Source organism: Amblyomma americanum, chromosome 11 (genome assembly GCF_052857255.1).
Source record: "Amblyomma americanum isolate KBUSLIRL-KWMA chromosome 11, ASM5285725v1, whole genome shotgun sequence".
Lineage (NCBI taxonomy): Eukaryota > Metazoa > Arthropoda > Arachnida > Ixodida > Ixodidae > Amblyomma > Amblyomma americanum.
The window spans coordinates 84,913,158-84,939,706 of NC_135507.1; the positions used below are offsets into that span (position 1 = coordinate 84,913,158).

General features: G+C 47.0%; 2 protein-coding genes across 3 annotated transcripts in view; one reads left to right on the forward strand and one right to left on the reverse strand.

The window, feature by feature from the left end:
• Window positions 1-583: 583 nt before the first annotated feature.
• RIC-3 (RIC3 acetylcholine receptor chaperone) lies at window positions 584-18,962 on the forward strand. 2 transcript variants are annotated; one of them, XM_077643618.1, is made up of 7 exons: window positions 584-1,202; window positions 7,550-7,638; window positions 8,088-8,213; window positions 9,387-9,528; window positions 12,012-12,190; window positions 12,584-16,573; window positions 16,810-18,962. In XM_077643618.1, exons 1-6 carry the CDS (start codon window positions 653-655, stop codon window positions 12,779-12,781), a joined length of 1,284 nt encoding a protein of 427 aa, XP_077499744.1. In that variant the 5' UTR covers window positions 584-652; the 3' UTR covers window positions 12,782-16,573; window positions 16,810-18,962. The 2 variants fall into 2 exon arrangements, with proteins under 2 accessions (XP_077499744.1, XP_077499745.1); XM_077643619.1 differs by lacking the exon at window positions 16,810-18,962 and having other exon boundaries at window positions 12,587-12,927.
• Window positions 18,963-21,454: 2,492 nt separating this feature from the next.
• LOC144110597 (uncharacterized) overlaps window positions 21,455-26,549 on the reverse strand; it is a 31,168-nt gene continuing 26,073 nt past the window's right edge. Inside the window, exon 9 of the mRNA XM_077643617.1 lies at window positions 21,455-25,903. Coding sequence (XP_077499743.1) covers window positions 24,038-25,903 — 1,866 coding nt within the window. The 3' untranslated portion in view covers window positions 21,455-24,037. The remainder of the gene's footprint in view (window positions 25,904-26,549) is intronic.

A 26,549-nucleotide genomic window follows, 5' to 3' on the forward strand; every position in this document is an offset into this window, starting at 1 on the left:
GCGGTTAAGCACGAAACTATGCGAAAGCACGGTTTTTTGCATGCTGTTGCACCGCAACGTACCTAAACGCGAGATTGAGGTGTCCACTAACTTGGGAGCAAGTTATATATGCCTTTCCTTTCTTCAGACTCAACTAAGTCTAAACCTCTAGATGGTTTTGAGACAATATAATATGCGTTCATCGGAACGCTGGCTGTGCTCGATGCGACGCCCGGTCGCCCGAGTACTTCAAAGCTCCCGGCAGGGCAAGGAGTGACGTGTTTGTCACGTGGCTGTCACACCGCCACCGCTCCTCTACTTGAAGGGCGCCCGTGTGCTGTGCGATGTCAGTGCACGTTAAAGATCCCCAGGTGGTCGAAATTACTCCGGAGTCCACCACCACCGCACCTCTTCCTTCCTTTCTTCGTTCAGTCCCTACTTTAAATAACCATTCCCTTACGGCGCGGTTCAGGTGTCCGTCGATATATGAGACAGATACTGCGCCATTTCCTTTCCCCGACAACCAATTTCCAATTTCGGCGCCGATGACCTCGGCGTACGTGACTAGGCCGTAAAGCTTTCGCTTCAGAAATGATGGGTGACAGGAAGAGGGCAGAGGGGATCACGGATCAGCACTGGTTAATGACATCCTAGTCGAAATCAAGAGGAAGAAATGGCTAGAGGACAAGGCCGTCGCCTCCACCCAGCGCCGTTAGTTGCAGCCAGCTTCCGTGACAGGCGTGATCGAGCCAAAGCATTAATTCTGTTTCTGCTTGTTTGCTTAATGTCCATCTCGTCTTCTTTTATTTTAACCGAGGCAATAAAGACGACACAATACTGTGTTGTTTTTTTTCTCACAATTTTGCAGCACAAAGCATTGCACGAAGGTGCATTTGAAAAGAAAGTCGCTTGCAGCGCCACAATGCTTTTCGCCTTCTGCATTGCCGATTTTTTCATGGTGGGCATGTGTGACCACACTACCAATATAACACGACTTTCGAGCCGTACGCGCTCCCGTCCCGTGCTCGTTTTCCTCTCTACCCTATCCACTCCTCTGCTTCCCGCGGTTCCGAAGATGGCGAACTCGGACATTGGCGTCGGTAAAAGCATTGCTGTGCTTGCCATAGTGGTGGGCTGCTTCACCGTCCTCTGGCCCAAGGTGTTTTACCCCATGATGCAGGCAGCCTTCTCCATGTCGTGGTCGGCACAAGAAGGGCAAGACGGTGAGCGCTGTTTGCCTCTCGTCAATAGCAGCACACACGCGTGGACAGTTCATCTCGTCCGTTAATGATGGACCCGTTTAATATTGCACTTGCACCAGCATACATTTACTCGAGGAATTTTTTTCCGGAAATCACTGCTTCGCGTATGCAATTCGAGCGGATGCCTTCTTCAAAGGCGACAGCTTCACTGTGGTCCTGTCCAAACAAAATCATTCCTGCTCTAACGCTCTGACCATATCTAACTGCACATATTAACGGCATGCCAACGCCTCTGCTGGATGTGTCTAGCAGACGGGGCACCAACATCTGGCGCACTGAACTATTGTTTGTGGTTGTCATATGGGAAGTGGGCACATGATCCAGAGGTATACCTTCGCGCTGATTGCTGAGCAAGATTCGCCAAGTTGCTCCGGCGGTACCAGCGGCTGGCTCGTGAGATCTCCGTAAAATGTGCTGTGGTTATGGTGTGATTGGCCGGCGTTTTAGAGCTCGTCTGATTGGATGCCATCTTGTACGTTCGTGTTATGGAATTAGCCAGGTGACCGACCAGTTGAAAACAGGAAAGCGTTCAAACAGCTGCGAATCCGCGTTCGTTTGCACTACTGAATTAAAAATACTCATTTGTGATCGAGCGGCGACTCTGCCAAGTCGGAAGCTGATCGGGCGCAGGCTGTGCAACTTATCAGAAAACTATATGCACATGGACATATCGGTAGAGAAGTTTACCCACTTCGGAACACTAAATGTCGCATGCATATTCATGTTATATCATATGCCTTTGCATTGCAGTGCATGTTGAAGCAAAGATACAGTGACTAGAAATGGCTTCGTTGAGTGTTGTTGCATATTTTCAATGGCGTAGAGATGCAGTACCACTCGTCATGATTTGGCAAGGTTTTACAGCTGGATGCCCTCCCTGATGCTAACCCTCCTCATTCATCCAGGCTTGGTACTGGTTGGATGCAGTCAGTCACAGCTGAAGAACAAAATATTCAACAATGAAGGCTATGATAGTTTGGCCATGTAATGAGGAGGGACAACGAAATATGTTGGAAAAAAGGTGATGAAACGAAGTTGGTGGGGAGGGGTCGAAGGGCGATCCAGAAAGAGGTGGAAAGACGATGCGAAGAAAGGTGTCTTCAGAAGGAGCTCGGGAGGGAATGGGTTAATGATGGGTGAAGTGTAGATGCCTCATTGAAAAACAGCGGCCCAAATAAAAATGGGACAAAGCTGTATAGAAGGAGAGATTCATTAGTGCAGTGTGTGGCAAAAAATTGAAGAGAACTGTTAAACGTGCAGCTGCAAAAGATTTTGCATGCATCCAGGGCAACACCCAGACTTGAGAAAACATATTTTTATTCGTATTGACAAGTGGCAGTTTTTGCTATTTCTGTAAAGGATGTAATACATATGGAAATCAGTCGTTAGAGCCTATTGCAACTTTGCAGTGTGTCATGTGTTAGCCACCTGAATAAACTTTTTGTGGAAAATTTTGTTTCCAAAAATGTTGTGAAGTGCTGTAACAAACATTCATCATAGATTTACACTGCAGGCCCAGTTTTTTCAAGGGAAACTGTTTGTAATAAGTGGACAAATAGTGTACCAAGATATGCTGTACATGTTTTGGGCACAGAGAAGTACCGTGTGGGACCATAAAAAACACCAACAGACTAGCTGTTGTGTGTTGTGAGCCAGAGTGAAATTCCTTGCAGAAATCTTGAGAAAACGAAGCAGCACGAAAAAACGGGGACGAAAAAGACACACATACGACAGGACGAATGCTGCACTTCCAACTGATTTTTATTGAGAATACCAAGCTTAAGTACAGCACTACTATCGCCTCGTGGCAATCAACCGCAATGATTCAAAAATGCCATTTCATTATCAAGAAGAGACAAGGAAGCAGTGCTGACACACTGACCACCTGCTTTTCTGATGTGATATGCTTCAATAATCTCTCTTTCCATCCGGTCTCTTCCACGCCCAAGAATTTTAGCTTTCCGAAATATGGGTTTACACTTACAATCCCGGCAGTGGATAGCAAGATGGCCACTTTTCCCTTCTTTCACCAGATTATAATGCTCCCTAGCTCTCTCATTAAAACAGCGTCCCGTTTGACCAATGCACACTCTATTGCAAGTGAGCGGAATGCTGTACACTACCTTAGTAGTGCAACGGGTGAAAACAAGTTGGTGGTTTATAGTGCAAATCGGCCTTTTCTTACTAATCATCATTGGGCAAACTTTTGATAGCTTGCTTGGGGCGGAGAAGAGCAGGTTAACACCGCATCTGTTTCCAACTTTCTTAAGATTATGAGAAACTCTGTGAAGATATGGAATTACTTGAGTTGGCAGCTTCTGGTCTTGTTTATCCGTCTTTTTGATGCACTTTTTCTTTTGTAGCAGCGTCTCTGCAACAGCTGACAATAAATCTGGAGGAAAGCCTGACATGCGCATTCGCTCAGTTTGCATTTGGACACTTTCAAACATATGATGATGACATGACTTTTCCAAAGAGGAATTGAGGCAATTCATGGCTATTGCTCTTTTGATTATTTTTGAATGAGCACTACTGTAAGGGAGGAGTGCCTTTTGTGACCTAGGATTGTACATCCAGCATATATGCCCTTCCAAGAAATGAATTCTCAGGTCAAGGAACTGTATACAGTTTCCACTAGGGAGTTCAAAGGTAAAATTCAAGCCTTTTGCAACCGTTTTGAACGTCTTGCATAAACAGCGCGAACAAATACGAGCACAAAAGACAAGAAAGCGAACGACTCAGCGCTGTGTCGTTCGCTTTCTTGTCTTTTGTGCTCGTATTTGTTCACGCTGTTTATGCAAGATGCTTAACCAACTAGCCCGCCAAAACGTGTTAACGTTTTGAACGATGCGAGAACATCAGCAACAGCTTCGTCAATAGATAAAACATGCGGCTTGTCCAATATCACCAAATAATCGTCAACATATCTAAAAATGCGTAGGTTAGGAAGTAAGCTATGCAAGCTTTTGTCAATGCAGGAAAGAAAAATGTCAGAAAGAACGGGAGCTACGCACGACCCAATGCATATCACCGCCCCAAGCAAGCTATCAAAAGTTTGCCCAATGATGATTAGTAAGAAAAGGCCGATTTGCACTATAAACCACCAACTTGTTTTCACCCGTTGCACTACTAAGGTAGCGTACAGCATTCCGCTCACTTGCAATAGAGTGTACATTGGTCAAACGGGACGCTGTTTTAATGAGAGAGCTAGAGAGCATTATAATCTGGTGAAAGAAGGGAAAAGTGGCCATCTTGCTATCCACTGCCGGGATTGCAAGTGTAAACCCATATTTCGGAAAGCTAAAATTCTTGGGCGTGAAAGAGACCGGATGGAAAGAGAGATTATTGAAGCATATCACATCAGAAAAGCAGGTGGTCAGTGTGTCAGCACCGCTTCCTTGTCTCTTCTTGATAATGAAATGGTGTTTTTGAATCATTGCGGTTGATTGCCACGAGGCGATAGTAGTGCTGTACTTAAGCTTGGTATTGTCAATAAAAATCAGTTGGAAGTGCAGCATTGGTCCTGTCGTATGTGTGTCTTTTTCGTCCCCGTTTTTTCGTGCTGCTTCGTTTTCTCAAGATGGATGATTACCAACTGGCCCAAACTTCGGTGCTTTTGCATAGTATTTCTTCTACACTGGGCTCTTTCCTATCCCACCAAACCATGCAGAGTCCTATTGTCACGTGTGTGAATTTAATCGCAGTGACCACATGCCAGTGCCGGACTCTTTCTTTTTGCATCAAGCAAGGCGTTGTTCCCCTCGAAGTTCAAGCACTGCTGGGACTTGTGTCGCCGTCTCTGGGCCATGCAAGAAGACTCTGTAAGATAATGAAGTCTGAAGGATGGCGTCAAGTTCGACTTTACGAGGACTGGCTTCGTGTGCTCACCCAAGAAGGAAAAGATCCATGCGGAGCGGCAAGATTGTTCCGTGACTACAAGAAATTGGCTGCACAGAGTACGGAGTTCTTGTGGCATCGGGTCCGCCATTCCCTTCCGGCAAGGAGGAAAAACCAGACGGCACCTAGCAAGGTCAACGTCGTGGGTGACGTGGAGCTCTCGGACGAAGTTCGCGGAATCCTTGAGAAAGGTCCAAAATTCTGCTTTGATCCGAAGGCCGGAAAGCCTGAACTACTGGCTATGGTGCGGCATATAGCCGGAAGAACCAAGGAGCGAGACAAAGACATAGCCATTTCTGATGGAGCTCAATCCGTGGCAAACAACGTGAGTCGAACTTCAAAGCGCGTTCCTCAACAGAAAAAGGATGTCAGCTACCTAAAACGACACCGCTTAATGATAGTACAGTCCGACAAAGAGGTTGCTTTCGTTGTGCTTCTGAAAGGAACGTATGAAGAAAAAGCTATTCAAGCAATCGAGAAAAATTTCAAGAAGACCAAATTTAAGAAGAGAATACAGAAGGCTACAGCGCTCAAGTTGCTGCAGGATCTTCACCTGGAATCACTTGCGAGTAGTGTCAAAAATTCGGATACTTGCACCCTGGAAGCATTCTTCTCTTGCAAAACGCACAAGCCCGATTTCCCGTTTAGGGCTATAGTTTCAGAAAAGGGTAGCTGGCAGTCAGCTATAGGAAAGTACCTCCAGAAGCAGCTGGTGACATTGACGATTGAAGACCCCTTCCTTGTTAGGAGCTCTCACAAGTTAGCCGAAGAACTGAAGCAAGGGCTCAGCATGACTTCACCAGCCACCTTCGGGTTCTCCATTGACATAGAAGATCTTTATTACTCCATACCCCACAAAGAACTGTTTAAGGCGGTTAGATCCATAATTGAGGATTCGGGAGAAGTGCCTTTTCAAAACAGGGCGGGTGTGAACATCGACCGTTTCTTAGCCCTTTCAGAGTTTTATCTACAGTCAACTGCCATTAATTTTAACAACCGGTTTTACACACAAAAAGCAGGAATATGCATCGGGTCGTGCGTAGCTCCCGTTCTTTCTGACATTTTTCTTTCCTGCATTGACAAAAGCTTGCATAGCTCACTTCCTAACCTACGCATTTTTAGATATGTTGACGATTATTTGGTGATATTGGACAAGCCGCATGTTTTATCTATTGACGAAGCTGTTGCTGATGTTCTCGCATCGTTCAAAACGGTTGCAAAAGGCTTGAATTTTACCTTTGAACTCCCTAGTGGAAACTGTATACAGTTCCTTGACCTGAGAATTCATTTCTTGGAAGGGCATATATGCTGGATGTACAATCCTAGGTCACAAAAGGCACTCCTCCCTTACAGTAGTGCTCATTCAAAAATAATCAAAAGAGCAATAGCCATGAATTGCCTCAATTCCTCTTTGGAAAAGTCATGTCATCATCATATGTTTGAAAGTGTCCAAATGCAAACTGAGCGAATGCGCATGTCAGGCTTTCCTCCAGATTTATTGTCAGCTGTTGCAGAGACGCTGCTACAAAAGAAAAAGTGCATCAAAAAGACGGATAAACAAGACCAGAAGCTGCCAACTCAAGTAATTCCATATCTTCACAGAGTTTCTCATAATCTTAAGAAAGTTGGAAACAGATGCGGTGTTAACCTGCTCTTCTCCGCCCCAAGCAAGCTATCAAAAGTTTGCCCAATGATGATTAGTAAGAAAAGGCCGATTTGCACTATAAACCACCAACTTGTTTTCACCCGTTGCACTACTAAGGTAGTGTACAGCATTCCGCTCACTTGCAATAGAGTGTGCATTGGTCAAACGGGACGCTGTTTTAATGAGAGAGCTAGGGAGCATTATAATCTGGTGAAAGAAGGGAAAAGTGGCCATCTTGCTATCCACTGCCGGGATTGTAAGTGTAAACCCATATTTCGGAAAGCTAAAATTCTTGGGCGTGGAAGAGACCGGATGGAAAGAGAGATTATTGAAGCATATCACATCAGAAAAGCAGGTGGTCAGTGTGTCAGCACCGCTTCCTTGTCTCTTCTTGATAATGAAATGGCGTTTTTGAATCATTGCGGTTGATTGCCACGAGGCGATTGTAGTGCTGTACTTAAGCTTGGTATTCTCAATAAAAATCAGTTGGAAGTGCAGCATTCGTCCTGTCGTATGTGTGTCTTTTTCGTCCCCGTTTTTTCGTGCTGCTTCGTTTTCTCAAGATGGATGATTACCAACTGGCCCAAACTTCGGTGCTCTTGCAGAAAAATGTGTACTCTCCTCAGAATGTGCATGGGTGCATGCCGACATTTGTGTTGGGTACAGTATGGCCTAGCACATCCCTTCACACAGCATGAAAGCTGGCCGTAGGCTCAGGGCACCCTATGAGTGGTACTCCATGTGTCGTTCCACTGGCCACATGCAGGCATGCTCCCAGGCCGAGGGCCGCAGTCCCGAATGGATGAAGGCCTAGGCCAGGCCCGACCCCACAGCCCAGAGTATTCCAGGGGTCGTGTGAGTAGATCCTCTCTTTTGTTGATTATGCTTGTGCTATCATTTTGATTGTGGCCTGCAGTTGGTGGCATTGTCGTGATATAAGTTCTTACCAGCAGCCCCTGAGTTTTATTTGTTTATTTGAAGGTACTGCATGCCATTGGTGTGGCCTAAGCAGGAGTGGTTATAAGACCAGAAAATATATAGAAAGGGATGAATAGAATGAGGAAAAATTAAAGGCACAGTGGTACGCAAGTGCTCTGCTTGGCCACCTGGGATTCTTTAACATGCACTGGCATCAAACAGCATATTGAAGTCTTTTTTATTACGCCTCCATCAAAATGCAGCAGGTATATTTTTAGAGCGCAACCTGTGCATGCGCAGGTGTTTTGTGTGATGTACCTTCGTAGTTGTCTTTCTCTGCGCTTGCCACTTGAAGTGACAGAAGTGTCTGTTTACACATGTGGCAGCCATTCCCACACCCATCGATGCGACAGCCTCCTCGGCAGGCGGCCAAGACGGGGGGCACCATGAACCTGGTGATGCCGCTCTATACAATTGGAGTGGTGGTCTTTTTCCTCTACACTGTTCTCAAGGTCAGTCAACTCCATCGTGTATGCTTTTCTAATCCATTGTGTTAGTGGTGATGACCCAGGGTGGAGCAGGTTTCATACGAAGGACTTGTAGTAGTATACCTGGCTGCACAAGCGAGGTATAGACCTGTCCAAAAAAGACACCCCGTGTTTGTTGCCATGTTCCTTTCTGGATTATTGCGTACACATGGTACAAGCACAGAGGAAGTGGTAGTGCAAAGCCACCGCAAATATTCGCAACAGTTGAAAAGAGCAGTGCTAAAACCTCACGGCACTTGCACTGTATTTATGCAGTAGTCCAGCAAGGAACGTGGCAGCAAACGGTCGTTAGTTAAGTTCATGCAGCTATTTTTAATTCTTCGTTGTTCTTGGTTTGAAAAAAATCTGTCCTGATTTTAAGGTCAAACACAGGGGTGCACTATTAGATCATGACATTTTAATGGGAGTGAAAAATCCATGGAAATATCGATAGAGAAGCAACTTAGGTGGGCCACTTAGGTCACATGACCTTGTGGCGCCATCACAATCTGCCTAACAGATTATGAGCAAACTGCCCACCGGGGCAGGTAGCAGTTAAATTAATGTTTAATCATGAGAAGCTGCTTGGGAAGGGCAACCTCGATCGCACAAGCCCCACTGGTGCCAGCGCCTGCCATCGCAGGGCTGAGGTACGTCACTTAACCGCTGCATCATTGAACCAGGTGTGGTGTGAGGATTGCCAGGCATCTATGAATGTTAAGTACAGAGTGACTAATTTTGCATATATGGGCATTAACCCTTTAATGCTATCGCCGTGTACCTTTTAAGGCGGAGTTGTGTCCCCTCTAGTTTTTCTTTGTTTACTCAGCAAGCTAATAAGATTAGTGATGAGTGGCACGGCAAGGCTGAATTGATTTGACAGCTTGGAGCAAAAAGTAGCGTTATTTCAGTATATTTAACAGCTTGTCACAGGTGACTGTTAATTTAAGAATCATTCACCTTGGGTGCACACCATTTTTATCTGGGAGTGTGTGCACTTGTAGTTGTGGGGGGCCATGCGTAGCACGACTGGCAATGTCGCTTCTTTGCCCAGGTTGAGGGCAAAGAATCTCGGAGGCTTTATAACAGTGATAACAACAGTGGTGACCTTGCCCACTCAGTCACCCTCCTCCCACTTGGGATTCCTCTTTGCCACAGCTGGTGTGCAAGAAGCCCCCTCCAGCGCCAGACAACACGAGCCAGGAGCCATGGTCACGGCCCGACCCACGAGGTACTGCGGGTCTTGGCTCACCCAGCCGCACAGCCCACACAAACGACGCCTCAAAGCAGGGACCACTGGGTAGGTGGAGGCGAGCTGGTGCATCCTCTCTGCTCTTCAATGCCTGTTCATGGGAAATAGTCAACCCATTTGGTGCGAAGCGAAGTGCGCTTCATTTCAAGTGCCAGTGCTTTCATCTTCCCCACACCTCAGGGTGAAACAAAAACATGTGCTGCCGACAAGGCCTACTCTGCTGGTAACAGACTGTGCTACTAACAAACAAACATTGCTACACTCGCACAACCTCCAGCTAGAAATTACTGTGGACTAGCAAAACACACAAGTAGTGTGAACAGAAAGTGAAAAAACACATGTGAATGCATTTACATTAGTGCTAGATTTTCATTTTTTCTTTTTTGCTTGCTATACCATGCAGTGGTTGTTCTTAACGCTGCATTCGGATGTTGATTGCCTCTGCTATTTGTGCGGATGACTCCCACTCACCCGAATTCTTAATGCAGTAGGAACCATGAAATGAGAGTTTCACCATCATTAGTTTGTGGGACAAAGTGGGACACTGAATGTCTAACCGTTGCGTTGACGAGCCAGTGATTTGTTTCGCCATCAAACAACCCTAAATCCGCCTCATGTGGTAAAAGCCCACTTGTGGTCCTTCAACGCAACGGTTTGGTCCGAGACCCTTTTCCCAAACATTTCACCCCAGAAAAGTCTAGCACCAGGCCGGGGGAAATCTTTACCCATGAGAGAACTGGTGGATTTCAGCGGCACTGGGGAATCGAACCCAGTCCTCTCTGGTCCGCACAAAACAATGTTTGGTAATGACACGCAGCGGTCGCACCATTTTCTAAGGGAAAAAGTTGACCAAACACTTAGGTAATGACACACAGCAGTTACGCCATTTTCTAAGGGAAAAAGTTGACCAAATGCTTACCTGTGTGCTGTTGCGAAACTCCAGCTAAACCTGGTGCGATGTGAAATGCTGATGCCAGTTGGAGTGTTTATTAACTGTCGGTAGAAGTGCTTGATGTCTGTACCTACTCGAGTACAGACAGCTACACGGGTAAGGTCTAGTGAGTGCCTTTTTCTGAAAGGGTAATAGAAGCCGGGTGCAGTATCCTTTCGTATCATGTTGAAGTGGGGGTTAGGCTGTATGCAGTCATGCGCACAACCATGTGTCATGCTCAGCTGCTCATCTATCTATGTAAGGTGGGCATCCATCATGACGGGTACAGCAAGGGAAACGGGCAAGGGAGAGAGCGCAGACGACGTTAATGGCATGGTTTCGCTGAATGTATTATAAGCTGTCGCTGTAAAAGTCCCTCTTGCAGTTATGGTTGCAGAACTTTCTAAAACTATGCATCTGTGAGAAGCCAATAGTGCCCTATTTTTCATGACAGCGGCATTCCTACTAGCTTTATTCATTACATATTTTTCATGCTCTGTCAGATACTCAGCGCCGTTATTTATCCACACCCCAAGATACTTGTACTCGTCCACTACTTCTAGCGTGAACTCCTGTATTCTATGCTCGCCGACCTCATCGTTAAATATCATCACTGCAGATGTTTCCTTACTAAACTTGAAACCTAATCTGTCTCCCTCTGTACCACATATGTCCATCAACTTCTGTAAATCTTCCTTGTTGTCAGGCATTATCACTATATCGTCCTCGTATATTAGTCCCGGTAATGTCTGTTTAATCAATTCTCCTTGCTTGAAAAAAGGAAGGTTGAAGCCTAGTCCGCTCCTCTCCAGTTTGGTCTCCAACCCTTGCAGGTACAACATGAACAACAAAGGAGACAGGGGACATCCTTGCCTAAGCCCCCGCTGTATCTCTACAGGCTCTGATACATTTTTTTCCCATTTTATAAGCACTCTGTTACCTCTATATATATCTTTTAAAAGATTAATTACTCCCTCTTCCACATCCAATGTGCCCAGTATGTCCCACAGATACTCTTGAATAACGTTGTCGTAGGCTCCCTTAATATCCAGAAATGCTAGCCATAGGGGCCTGTGTTCCTTTTCCGCACTCTCTATACACTGCGTCAATGAAAACAGATTTTCCTCCAACCTCCTTTGTTTCCGGAACCCATTTTGTAGCTCCCCTAGCGCCCCCTCGTTTCCCACCCAAGCCTGCAATCTGTCCTTTATAATCTGCATCACCACCCCTGTAAACCACAGATGTCACTGTTATGGGACGGTATTTGCTTATGTCAGCTTTGTCCCCCTTTCCCTTATATGTCATGTTCATTCTACTTAATTGCCATTCATCGGGGACTTTCCCATCCACTATCATTTTATTCACTACCTGTATTAATGTTTGCTTGGATTTTGGTCCTAGCTTCTTTATTAACATAATCGGAATACCATCTGGCACTGTTGACGTGCCACTAGGAACCTTCTACTCGGCCCTTTCCCACTCGCTTTGCTCAAGTGAAGCTATTGCAGTAACTTGTCTATCCTCCTCTGCCCTTGTACAATGCCCCCGCACAATGTAGCCACCAGTGCCACCTGTTGACCACAATCTGCATACCTTGCAGGTGAGGTTGAGGAGCTGAAGCGACGCCTGGCACAGACGGAAGCCCTGTTGCAGCAGTTGCTCCTGCGCCAGTCGAACGCCGCTCAGTCATCCAGCTCCAACATGAGCCAGTCCATCAATCTGCTGGTCCGCGAGCTCTCCAAGGGCCACAGTGGCCACCACACACCACTGCACGAACAGGTGGGCACAAATTCCCCTGGAGATGCCAGCACAACTTGTGCCATTACTATGCTGTGCCATGCGTTTATGCCCTGGTGTGTGCTAAAACTGCAGATGGGCATTAGAGGAATAGGCGGATGGCAGACTAACTAAAGAGAGTAGTAAGTAATTGCTGATTCACACTTTGACAAAAGCATCACTATCATTTGACTTTATTAATATGGCATTTGATGTTAGATATTTTGAAGCACCAAGTGTAGCTGATGCTTTAGTCATTATCGGTACTGCTCTCGTAGTCGATGCTTGGTCTCTTTATCCACCTGCATGCATGAGAATCATGTGTAGCCATTGTGCCACAGGCTCTGCAGGAGCAGGGTCCACTAATCCGTTCACATTCTCTGCCTGTGTATCCAGAAGGAAGGCCTGCGACACCGTCGCCATGTCCACCAGACACTGGAGGGCGAGCCTGCGTGCCCATGCGGTGCCCCGCTCACGAAGGGGGGATGTCGCAGTGGAAGCGGAGGATCTCAAGCCGACTCCTGTTCAGATGGGACGGCCGACAGCGGTGATGAGATGTCACTGCCGCCAGACAGAGAGACCATGGCCCTCTAGGTGCACTTTGAGGTTAGGCAAAGCTCCGCAGCAGCCCAAGCTCACACTTGCACAAAGATATCGTCATTTGCAGGGTAGAGATGTAGTTGACCATGCTGCTGGTCTCTGCTGCTAATGGTGTTGACCCTTCCAGGTTTGTAGGGCTGGTTCAGGGCACGTGCTGAAGCTGTCAGCTATCCTAGGCAGCATGTTTCAGAGGTCGGTTACTGGGTTTCTACTTGAGGCAGAGCACATTCAACCGCTCCCTTCTGCTAGGCACTCAAGCAGTCCAGATAGCCATCAACCTCAAGCGCTTATGGACATGTGAGAATGAGTCTTGGGTGATATCTGTGTGCCTGCTTTGTATGGGCCCTGTTTGTGCTGGTCTGCCCACTGCTCAAAGAGGGGCACTGCGCTGTTGGGCCTTGTGAAGTTGTGGTTGAAAAGGTGGTGGCTTGAGAGAGCCATGTCATTAGCAGTCGCAAGTGAAGCCCATCATCGTGCCGCGTTCCCAAAGGCCAGCTGCTATTTCCTGTATAAAAAAGAAAAAAGCAGAGCCACCGATGGAAAGGAGGGCTCAAAGTTCACTGTGCCAGCATCCTGGAAGGAGGATGCGGTCTATGTCTGGAGTCATGTGGCCAGTGTTGAGAGGAAAGAGCGCATGAGGTGATGGCCGTTCCACAGGCGCTGTGGCCATTGTGAAAGCTCTGATGTCTGCCCTGCCATCCTTCCTTTATTTTTGAATGCGAAAGCATCAGAGGTTCCATTCATGAGAAAAGTGGCATTCGTTCGTGTCGCTAAAGATCAGGTGACAATGAAATTAATGCAAAGCCACCTGCCCACCACATGGCACTACACATCATCTCATTGGCCTCCTGGAGAACTGTCTGTGCAAAAATGAGCCTTGTGGATGCTCGGGAAGAATAGCCTGGGTCTCACGTGCTGCATTTGAAGCAGCCACCTGCCGGTGCAGTGGGGCTTCGGTTAACCGCTGCACCACAGCGCCAGTAGTGGTGTGAGGATTTCCTGCGATCTACGAATCTATTAAAAAGAAAGAGTGCTTGTGCGGAGCGTTCTGTGATGTTATTTCTTTGTACTCTTAAAGGGTAGGTTTAGTGTCGTCCAAGCTTTGATTTACTTCAGTTTGGCCATATTCTTGGGGGGGGGGGTTCCATCCTAAAGAAAAGCAGTGTGTATTCTTATTTGTTTCCTCATTCCTTTGCACTGGATTGATCTGTTGATAGAAATGAGCCAACTAACGCCGACCAAAATTCTGATTCCATGCATGATTATTATTTTTGTTGGGTATATAGGAAGGGGACAGAAGCCCAGACGTGAAAGGTTCCTCAGCACGTTGTGAAATCCATTGGGGTTCCCTGAAACTAACAAGATTGAGGATCCCCCGGTGCAGAGCATTCCTGGCAACTGAAATTAGGTTGGACATGCATGTGTAGAATATTGTTCATCTCACCTCGTGCTCTTTTCAGAATGTGGGCATGTTGCAGGCATATTTCACACCCTCCAAGTTTTGGTTTCGCCATAATTATGTTGCCAAAACACAGACTGTTGGCAGCTGAACTATGTTTGCAATACAGTGTGGGCTGCAAACAGAGTCGCACAAGTGCCACGAGAAGGCGTCTACCTCATACACTGTGACCATACAGGACAGAAAAACACATTATTAATTATTACTATGATGCAAGTAATAGAGGTCAGTATGCCAGATACTGGGGTACATTTAACGCAGGGCATGTAGTAGCTATACCACAGATGTGCGTTTGTCCGTCATGCCATTATACAGTCGAACCTCGTTATAACGAAATGTTTGATAATGAAATAATGCATATAACGAAAGAATGACGATTCCCCTTGAAAGTTTGACCAAGATAACAAAGCTACGGCTATAACGAAGTAACCGCCGAGCTTCTTCAGCTTCATTACAACAAGGTTCAACTCTATGCACAAATACTTCTCACAGCCATATCATCAGTTGGAAAACTGAGTAGCAGTGTGGTTCTAAACAAAAGTAACTTTCTGTGGAAACCTGCAATGCAAAGTATTGATTAAGCATCAGAATGATGGTTCATTAGCTTTTCCATCTCGCTCTGAGCTGAATGCACATATAAGGTAAGCACTTTTCAAAAAATATGTAGCATTCGCCTGATAGTGCAGGACACTGCTTTTCCTCCAGGAAGAGTTTTTCAAATGCGTTCTGTAGAAGCGAAGTTATTGGGAATCGAAATTTAACTTTTTCCCTATTGGCGCCTTTCCTTCTCTTGACGCGATTCCTACCTGGCACAGTCAAAGCTGGGTGCCTCACCAACGACCCCACCCAGCGAAATGTCATTGTTAGCATGATCATTTCGATTTTTTTTTCTCTCACTTTTTATTTGTTTTGCTGGGCAGCTGCTTCCAGTCATGGCACACACGACTGGCTGGGCAGCCACTGCTGCATGACCTTACTTCATCTGCTCGTTATTTTTTTTGTGTGTGTGTGGCATTCATGTGATGCCGGAAGGTATCTGACATATGCAGTCGAGCCCAGATATATCGAGCATTCAGAATGTCCCCTTGAATATCTCACGCAAAAGTGTAGCACTATTGTTCATGTTTATCGAACATGCATTCAGCGGAACATTCAATTTATCAAAGGACTTGCCATGGCCCCTACAAGTGGCGCTTCTCCTAACGACACCCCCTTAATCACTTGTCTTGCATGGAAACATGTTGGCTGCGCTTCCTTGGGAACCTGCTGGCAGCGCTATTGCTGTGAAACCATGTGATGTGACGAGGAGAATGTGGGATGTGCCTGAGGGCAACCTTCCGTTTTGTAACCATTTTCCGCACCACATTGCTGTCAAATGGCGAGGCCAACCTCACTATAATGAAAGCATACCGGCGGCTCTCGCCTGGCGTGCTTCACTGCCAAAGGCATTGCGGAAACCAACTGTACCTTAATTTTAATTCGATATTCTATCTATACCGTAATGGTAGCAGGATTAGACATCTTATGATAGGCAGTGGCCAGTTCAAAGCACTGTCCGCTGCGGCTTCGATGCAAAGAAGGTTAGGCCTAGTAGCAACGCGGAGCAAGTGATGCGCTGCCAGTACTACGGCGGGCGGTGTGTTGCTGTAATTTTTTGCAATCCCCTTCCAGTTCATTAAATGCAGGTCTAACTAATCTGTACATATAGATGCATTTAAGCAGAGATGTGAGTTTTCTAAATTAAGTCGAAGGAAAGCGCATGAATGCACGGTCTGACTGATTTTATATGCAGTGCTCAAAAGGTGTTGCAGGGACCCTTTAATTATAGTGTGCATTTGTTGTTCTTAATTTCTTCTCGCTTGTTCCACCAGTTTCCAAGCAAAAAAATCATGCAGTTTTGCACAGATCAATTCTTCAGAAAATGTTGAGCTTGGGCTTAAATCTCTTGGCGCTTTTCTATGCTTACAGTACCCCTAGTCAGTTTCCCAGAAAGCAGTCGTTCATTTTCGGAGGAACTGTGCATACTGGGAAGCAAAATCAGTGGCCGAACCTGCTGTGAGCCTCGGGGCATTCATTGTGTTAGCTGTGTGTGCTTCAGGTATTACAGACGCCAATCGACACGGAGTGAAAAATCGTATGCATGCCGTGGCTAACTCGCTGGCTGCTGCTTAACAAGGACAACTTACTGACATTCCGTAAAATCTAGTCATACATATGCTATCATGCCTCGGAGGGGGTCGTGCTGCATGTGTTAGCAGTCAGACACCCTAGTTGTTCATAGAACATAGTGTGATCATTGCTTGACACTCAGAGCAGCCACACTGATTGTACAGTACTCACGGATTGAAATAGGACATTCGGAGCGCTAGCCTTGCAGTGCCACGCAGGCATGTGGTAAACCACAGGCCGGCTCATTGGCTACTGGAAGGAACAATTCTGCTTTGTAGATGTTCTCCCTCTCACGCCATACCACAATGCACCACCTTGGTTCCATGAGCGTCTACGGGCGGCGCTCCATGAAGCGACGGCCACGCGCTCCGAATGTCCTATTTCAATCCGTGAGTACTGTACATGTGAATATATTCTTGCACCAACTTGTACATATTGTCAAGGTTACCATTGTTTTTTTTTCTTCTTTTATTGTAATGTCATACTTTCTGCACAGTGCTTGCTGAGCAAGCACCTGCATATTTTTATTGTTACACTTTACTTTCATTATTTATCAGCATTTATTGCCACTGGGCTAACCTGGTAGCTGTGATTGTATCTAGTCTCTGAGAAAACTTAGTTGCTGCATGGCTCTTGTTAATTTCAGAGTTTACAAGATAATGTAACAGGCTTGTGCTACATTGTCCATTTGCAATCAGTCACTTCTCTTAGTGCGTTTAATGTAGTTGCATGCTTAGCCTTTTTGTTTGAAGTTCTCAGCTGTTACAGATTTTTTTTTTCCATGCTCTTTAGCCATCCTCGGTGTGCTTGAGGCATTCTCTCAGAGCTGCTTGACCGTGCAGTGTTTAGCACAGCGTGAACCATAGTCACCAGTATTTTAGATGCTTTTAAAGAGCGTCACAGGGCCATTGGTCACCTTTACGCATCTAGTCATCAAGAGTCATGCAGTGTGGTTTGCATATGCGTGTGCCTGAACTGATTTTTCAGGGTTCATCTTGTTTTTGTTGTATTTGCCACAAGTTCCGGTTGAGCCACATTATGTCACGGAGGAGTGGAAGACATTTGCTCAAAGCATGTAAAAGAAGGAAGCATTAAGGGCTGGCAGTTGAGAAACTGTGCAAAAGGCGAACCCTCGTGATGACTGTTGGAAGATGGAGGTTGGCTATGCCAGCAGTTATTATGGTAGCAAGTGTCGGTGCTCAGATTTTTGCCAGCACAAATCTCCCATATGTGCGACTTTCATCAGGCACAGCTGTTACGCTTGCTCGCATGCTGCTTGCTACTCGCCTGATGTTCAGTGGTGTCACAACAGCCTCCTTTGTACTTCAAAGCAGAACACTGCTGGTGACTGCACAGTCTTACGTTCAAGCAAGAACTGCAAGTAAAGCTTTGGTTTCATGCATCATATATGATTACCAGTCATTGACCGGGTTCAGTGTTTTTGAGATTACTTCGTCAATTGCATCCTGACTTTACAAGCATCGTCTAAGCAAATGTATGAAGCAGCGACTTGATTGGATCAGAGCATTAGGCTGTGGCATGTATAGAATTATTTACATTTACACTGTACTCAATGAAGGTGCCATTTTAACCGAGTGCATTAGACCTTTCTGTCATTGCTGGCTCAGAAAATTAGGCAGAAGAGTGGCAATACAGTTCGCCCATCTCAATGTGCCATCCAAGATGCTAGCAGCAGGGTCATGTTCCAAGAAATTAAATGCATTTTGATGCACATTTGTGCATCCTAAATTGTGGACCATGTTAAGTAGTACGCTTACCTGCATCTTTTATGTTCATGCTTTTTTTTTGTTGTTGTGTGTCCACTGATAGTTCATATTCCAGATTGTCTAGCTATTAGTCACTTCTCGCTTCTGATAAAATAAATCTTGAACTGTGCCAACACGGAAGTATGCAGCTGGGGTAATGCTCGTCTAACTGAAGCATAAGTCCTTTTTTATTTTCAACCATTTAGGTTGTATGAAAGCCAGCACAAAGTGACCACTGGCAAGTTTGAATTTGGCTATTAAGTACTAATGCCTAGTTGAGCGGTCTAGTAAGCCAGTTCAACTGGTCAGATGTTTTTGCCCACATGCTATTTGTTGAAAAAGTTGAAAGGCGTCCATGACCATAGTGAGTGCATGGCTGTACACCGACAGAGTGATCGCTGCTACTGACTGGTTTTAGTGTTCAAAATGTTTGCGACTAATTCCACTGCTGCTCAGGAGCTTGCATGAACAAACTTACAGCACTGTTTTTCTAATATGTTTGCGACTGCTGGACACTTTTGCAAAAGGTGGCAAATCTCAGATGCATAAGCTTGAAGGAAGGCAAGTGGTTGAATTGTTTGTTTCATGACAATGGTGGGAATCTGGGAAGCATCAGTGAGAAAAAGAATCCTATTTTTGTCATGTTGCACAGTATTGTTGCTCATTCCAAGCTTGAGTGTACTTGTGCTTGCTTGCTGTAAGACTGTGTCATGTGCCTGCAGTTTGATTCAGAGCGTTTTTTTTTTTTTTGCACTTGATATCAATAAAAAGCAAAGACAACAACTTGTGCTCAACTTTTCTTTAGCACTGTCACTGGTGCGTACCGAAAGCCGCACTGAATTTCTATGTTTTGTCGTTTAAAACTTTGTGAACATTTCACACTGCTATGGATTAATTTCACAGGTGTCTGCTTGACCCAATGACATTGTGCCGAGAGTAACAAAAACCAGACCTTTGCTGTTATGCCCACTATTTCTGCTTTACAGTGCTGCATAGGTTGTGGTTCAGCATAAGCACTGTTGCACAAACTTGGCAATCTACATCTGGAAGATTTATGTCCAGTGACATGCCTTATAATGTGCATGCATTAAAATGGTTTTCAACTCGTAGAAAAGCTACTGATCAGGAGTACCCGGGTTCGAACCCGACCGCGGCGGCCGCGTTTCGATGGAGGCGAAAGGCAAGCGCCCGTATGCTGCGAGATGTCAGTGCCAGTTGAAGATCCCCAGGTCTAAATTATTTTATTCCGAGTCCTCCACCACAGCACCTCTTTCTTTCTTTCACTACTTCCTTTATCCCTTCCCTTACCAGCAGATGTGAGACAGATACTGCGCCATTTCCTTTCCTCAAAAGCCAATGTTCAATTTTTCAATCAGCCTTTTTCACATGGGGCTGGCCCCCACTCTGTGCATTTGCGCCTCTTCTCTCCAACTCCATAGTTTTTCTTACTCTATGCCAGCTCCACTGGTTGAAAACCACCAGCTCCTATTGCGCAGACCTGCCACGATGGCTCAGTGGTTAGGGCGTTTGGCTGCCGATACTGGTTCGGAGTACCCGGATTCAAACTGGACCGCGGCGGCCGTGTTTCAATGGAGGCGAAACGCAAAGGCGCCCGTGTGCTGTGTGATGTCGGTGCATGTTAAAGATCCCCAGCTGGTCGAAATTATTCCACAGCCCTCCACTACTTCCTTTCTTTCTTCTTTCACTCCCTCCTTTATCCCTTCCCTTACAGCGCGGTTCAGGTGTCCGCCGATATATGAGACAGATACAGCGCCATTTCGTTTCCACAGAAACCAATTTTCTTTTTTTCCCTCAGCCTAATTCAAACCCATATCAGACTAATAGGGGACCTACACAGTAAATACAGGAACCTATTAGGCCAATGCAAAATTGTATGAGAATTTTCACTAGGGAATTACTGCCACGTGTCCTTGACAGCTGTTGTAGGGTTTAATGTCTGTACACAATGACGGGTGTGCAGTAATTTTTCCTATTTCATTCACAACTGAACTGTAGTTCAGTTCCGCTTCATTTGTGGGAAACAATGGGCTTGAGATCACAGCATCACCAAAAATCCGGTGGTTTTTTCCATGAGGTACAGATACTCCCCAGCCCAAGTTCTCATCTGTCCCTGGGCTGAAATAAGAGATGTCACCCATTCTAGGACCAAACAGCTGCATAAAAAAAGCCAAGAATTCGTTCTGCCATTGGACACCTTTGAAACCCACCACATGCAGCTAACGTAAGTGACAATCTTTTTTTTAAAAAAAAAACAAGCCCCAAGATTGCATGCCTTGCTTGGGAAAGAAAGCACTGGCGACAACCACGCTACAGTGTTTTGGCATTGTGTTTATCACAGTGCGTTTAATGCGTCTGACATAAATTAGCAGGAGCACATTTTGCACTAGTGGATGCAACTACCGCGGGAGTGTGTTCCTTTCCACTCCTCGTAATATTAGGTGCGACTGAAGTCAAGTGCTGGCACCGCACCTTTTTTCCTGTGTCCTTCTCAGACTTTGCACACCTTTCTTCTCCTCTCAGCCCATCACACGACATTACAGGCACTTGCAAGACGAGGATTGCGACAGAAAAAGCGCAACTGCAGCCTAGTGGTTGCGCGTCCACCATGTATGCAACACCAAGTACGAGGCTCTAATCCTGGCATGGCATTGCCTAAGGCTTACTGCTTTCCTAGAGGATACAGGCATCCCCAACCACATACTCAGCCTCCCAGGGACGAAGTGCTCGTAAAAGCAATCCAGTCGCTGACCGAACACGAAGGCAACGCTACACTGGCAACCTCTTTGTCAGATGCAACGCGCGTACCATTTCAAATGTTCTAAATCTTGAGAGAGAGCCAGAAGTCCAGTGGCACAAGGCCCTGGCAGTGGGGGGTAGGGCAAAACAATTGTCCTCGTTCTTCGACAACATGCAGAGATCAGTGTACTGGTAACAGGTGTACATTGCTGCCGACAGAGTACTATCTATGGGGGATTTAACGTCCTAAAGCAACTCAGGCTATGAGGGATGCCATAGTGAAGGGCTCCGGAAATTTTGACCACTTGGGGTTCTTTAACGTGCACTGACATCGCACAGTACACGGGCCTCTAGAATTTTGCCTCCATCGAAATTCGACCGCCGCGGCCGGGATCGAACCTGCGTCTTTCGGGCCAGCAGCCGAGTGCCATAACCACTCAGCCACCGCGGCGGCTTTCCGACAGAGTACTCTGAAAAGTAGTGTGCTCTTAGGAAAAAGGACAATGCACACGTCCATTTGAAAGTGAAGTTTTTTTCAGTTTCACCGCTTTTCAGTGCCAGTCCAGGAAGCACAACTTACTGAACATCTGTACATCGCAGCTTATGAGAATGCCTGCTTCATTCATCTACAACAGCTGGTCCCCTACTGCTGGCACATTGAAAGAGAAAATGCACTTTGTGTGTTCACTGCTTAGAAAGTAGTCCTGGGATGACCTGTGCCCAGCTGTTTTCAGTATGGAGAACAAGTTGGGTGCAATAAAACGGAATTCTTCAACAAAAAGCAAGGCTAAAAGAGCAAACGAGAATTTCTCACCAATGCATGACACATGTTAAGGCTCCTAATTTTCTGCAGTGCAAAATTTAAAATTCTGCAAATTCAAAACAAAAAGATCTTCAATATTGAGTGGGAAACATAATGCACACAAAATAAATATACAATTTTTTGAACATGCCTCTCGCACTCCAAACATGGCTGCTGCAATCCACCATGAGATAGTGCCTGCTATTCACTTTACTGAATGGCTGGCGGTTTCCTGACACAATGCTCCCAGCGAGTGAATCGTCTTTCTTATGACGACCCTGCACGCAATCTCACATGTGCTGCTGTGACCGTGCCCGCAAGCAGCAAGCAATTCTACAAAACTCTAACCCACCCGCTGCCCATTTACATCCCTGCAGAATGGATGCCGAGTGTTATTTAAGATTAAACAGTTTTCGCCATTGCTATTATTATTCTTTTGAAAAGCGGCAGTGCCAAGACCATTCCCACAGAAGAGCCCGAATGCGTTGTCACCAGAGCTGCAGCTCTCGACATGCTAGCATGCTCGAGTGAATGGTGGAGCAAACATGAATGCATCAGCAGAACTGACATTCACAATAACATTAAAATAAGGAGAATGTGACTGCTAACACACAATTCTGCGAAAAAGGTGCGAATCCACGGTTTTTCGCGGAACCGTGGAGAACTACGAGCCCTACCCATGTCCATTTCAGAGACTTTGCAATAACTGTTTCTTCAACTTTTAATTCACAAAGATTTCATTTTTTTTAGTCTTCATGGCAAGATGCACACCTGAACGGATTAACAGTCTTCGATACATACACACAACACGGCTACCCACCAGTTTCTCATTTTTTTGGTTCACACAAGGGGCACATCTTCGCTGTCGCCTTCAGCCAGTGCCTTAGGTGCAGCAGAAACACAATTCCTGAGAGACACAATCCGTTTTCTTACAGCTGGCTAGGAAGCAAGTCTGCAGTGCCGCAACTCTTGCACACATTTCATCATTCGTCACAGTCAATCAACCACAAGGGGGGAATCGACGCTCCATACGGCTGACGTGACACGGATGCTTATCAACAGCTGGCAATGAAGTAGGCTGGCAAAAACCGCCTATTGTCGTTCTCACACATCCCACAGCGGTGCCACTGCTTCTCAAGGGTTTGTTCAGGAACTACACACGTGCACAGACAAATTTAAAAATCTCTAAGTAGTCCCGTGTATGCTCGGTGGTACCCCGGTAAAGGGCATCTGAGAAAACCGTCACGTAGCAACACGATTCAGTTCTGTACATCGACAACATGGCTTGCATCTGGTGGCTGGTCACAACAAGCAGTGTGCAAGCTACCAGCAACTAGTGTCCCAGTGGCATGCCTGACCACCATCAAGAAAAGCCCCGACACTCTAGGGGAAAGGCATTTTGGATAGACTTTTTGGGCTCTGAAAGAAAACTGAGCAGTGAAGTTTCAATATCCTCCACTGCAGCATTCCAATATTTTAGCTTTATATAGTAAAAGTCAAAGGCCGGGATGGAAATTCTGCTGTACCTGTATTGGAAAGTGTTATGTTTGAATAGACAACGTGGCACAGCCTCACAGGTGCAGCTAATGAACTGAGAAAGCACCAGCTAATAGCAAATCCGAGTTAGGTTTTTACTTCACCAATCAGTGCCAAAAAAAAATCTGGCAACACTGATGTGCATAGGTGATCTTAACTACAGTGACTAACATGCCTTCACTGCATCTGCAAGAGCTAATAGGTTGTACTTCCATGCTCAATTCCCATGCACTGCTAAGCACTGTGGAAGCCAAACACTTTGGCCTTCAGCACTGTCATTTTGATGCCGCTAGTACTTGGCCCTGTATGAGCCAACTAGAAGCGTGTCTTTACAACCTGCAGTTGCATTTTTCTCAGCTTTTTCTCACTGTCATTTACTTCCCACCTAACCCAGCGCTTTATTCTGCAATCCAGAGAACCTTTTCAGCTGCAGGCATGTCACTGAAGACACAAGCTGTCCTCGAGATTTGCTGCTGCCAGAAAACTGTACATTAACCACAAAAAAAGTGCTAGCATTACATGATTTGTGAGATACCACAGCATGCTAACAAGGGCACTTGCAATGCGTTACCAAGCAGACGAGCCGAGGCTCAAGACACCAGCTTCACATGGCAGCACTGGCATAAGTGTCTGTGAGGTCACACCACCGCGAGAGGCACTGTTGGCGAGGCACACAACTATGTACACGCGCACTATCCCAGATGGCTGGGGAAGTAGCTGGGCAGCCAACAGGAGCCGTAAGGTGGAGCCACTATGCCTGGTCAGCTGGGCTGCTGCACCACCTGAATCAGGTGCCCGTCACTGGTCAGCAGAAGCAGTGGAGTCTGCATAGTGTTCTGCAATGACGTCTGCAAGAGCACAGTCGCCTGCTGCTGGTCGTCGGTGCTCGGTGCGGATGTTATGGGAATGAGTTGGCCGATCAGGTCCTGCGACACGACTGGCGCCTCTGGCTGCTGCTGCAGCACCACCTGCTGCTTGGGCGGGCTTGGCGGCACGACAAACACCAGCTGCTGTGACCCATTGGAGCCCACGACCTGCTGGTGATGCTGCGGGGATACAAAAGCCTCACTCCTGGCCACGCGTACCCCATCCGACACTGCATTCACGCCGTCTGTGGTAGGGCACAGCTGGTTTGGCACGACAGCCATGTTGCGGGACTTGAAAATCTTGCGCGGTGTTGTGATGGGTGCCAGCGGTGGCACCTCTTTAGCTTTGACAGTTTCTGGAGTGTTAGAATGCCGCCACCATGGCATGACACGGTTCCGCGAGGAAGCTGTCTCTCGCCGGTGGTTTTGTAGAAATGATGTCGAGACCGAAGTGTTTGGCTGGACCGTGGACGATGTCGTGGGAAGCGTCTGCACGAGAGCTGGCGCCGTGGGAATGCTCTGCATGACCGGCGACATCATGGAAACGTTTTGCACGACTTGTGAAGATGTCACCGGAAGATTCTGCACCACTGGTGCAGAAGCAAGGGCCTGAGATGCTGGAGCCATCGCCGGAAAGTTCTGCCCTACAGGCGGTGCAGTCGGAAGTGGCAGGGACTGGAGATTGTTACCAAGAGTGGCCTCATCAAGGGTAGTGTACTCAACGTGCAACAGAATCTCCTGGCCACTGTTGTCCACTGCCGGCACCAGGACAGCCTTTGACGAGGGTCGTTGGTCCTGCTCCTGATTGCAGCTATCTTCCATGACTACATCATTGGGCACCGGCAAAGCGGGCACCTCAGCTGCGCCTTCCTGAGCCAACTGAACAATTTGAGGCTGTTCTGGTATGACCACTGGTTCCTGGTTAGCTGGTGGTGGTGTGACAGAAGGAGCCTGAGCGGCCTGAGCCTGGGCGGCCTGAGCCTGGGCGGCCTGAGCCTGGGCGGCCTGAGCCTGGGCGGCCTGAGCCTGGGCGGCCTGAGCCTGGGCGGCCTGAGCCTGGGCGGCCTGAGCCTGGGCGGCCTGAGCCTTGGCGGCCTGAGCCTGGGCGGCCTGAGCCTGGGCGGCCTGAGCCTGAGCAGCCTGAGCCTGCGCCTGAGCGGCCTGAGCCTGAGCAGCCTGAGACTGAGCAGAGGTCTGCGAAGTGGGCGGTCGGCTAGGATTTGAAAAGGTGGTGATGCCGGCCTCGAGCAGCGAGCGCACCTTTGTTGGTCGCCTAGGAATGTCGCCATACGTCCTCAGCTTGGCAAACGGTCGGATCCATGTGCTTGAACTGGGCATCACATTCGACAGTGTCGCAGGTGTTGTGCTTCTAGCCAAGATGAGGGGCACGGGCGTCTTTGTAGCTGGCTCTCTACAAATGGTGCTCGCCAGCCGCTGCGGAGGTGGGGCAGAGGACTGGCTGACAGTCTGGCTGGATGTGTATTGAGTAGGCTGGCTCGAAGATGCACTGGACACTTGGCTAGAGGAAGGCTGCTCGAAGGACTCGCCTGCCTCCTCACTGCAGTTGGAGAGCCCGTTGGGCAGTGCTATTTTGCGCTTCCGCAATACACGCCAGCCAGTGGCATCCCCGTTATCTTCCTGCATGTCTACATCCTCCTGGTCCTCCCCATTGTCGTCCTGGATTACGCTCTCCCCAGAAGAAGATTCGTCATCGGTGCACTCTTCATCTTTGTAGTGCATGGTCCAGGAGTCCATGGCATCCTGAAATTATGAGAGGAACAGTCAGTACCCGTGTGTTTCCAAGAATTCTATCCCGAATGTCAGAAAACTTAAAAGTAAAAACAATGCATCTGGAATTATAAAAAAATTCAAATCAGGCAAAGTAAACCTTTATTTCCAGTGCAATTTACAGCAGAACCGCACTAAATGGAGTCTATCAGATTGTAGGAAGCGACTGAACTCCAAAACTATCTACTGCTACAGGCTGTCTCCCTTGATGCAAGCCATGTATGGGCAAAGCTCATTCTGAGGCCTGCTACTGTCTGCATGACAGTGAGCAGGACATGGAGGAGTGTTGTTGGAGGATTTTCAGCTCCTAGTGCTGCATATTTGAACACACTGACCACTTAGCTTCCTAGTTAGGCACAGGTTTAACTATAGGCACAGAGTTGAAGCTTTTAATGAGATAGCATTAGCACTGTCGTCACACTAAAACATTGCCAATGTCCGCGACGAAATTCGCTGATTGGTCGAGACAGGTCATGTGACCTTCAGACAAAATCATAACCTGTCCCGATGGGCCGTGCTGATTGGTCGAGAGAGGTCACATGACCACTGACACAATCACAACCTGCCCATCGTGGCAGGTGGCAATTAAACATCGGTCGAGAAGAGGTCACATGACCTT

Excerpts from the sequence above, each read along its gene's own strand:
- RIC-3 (XM_077643618.1), top strand. The coding sequence starts at position 653 with ATGGCTAGAGGACAAGGCCGTCGCCTCCACCCAGCGCCGTTAGTTGCA. Across the intron at positions 7,639-8,087 it reads CAGAGTATTCCAGGGGTCGT|CCATTCCCACACCCATCGAT; the intron begins GTGAGTAGATCC and ends CACATGTGGCAG. Across the intron at positions 8,214-9,386 it reads TCCTCTACACTGTTCTCAAG|CTGGTGTGCAAGAAGCCCCC; the intron begins GTCAGTCAACTC and ends TCTTTGCCACAG.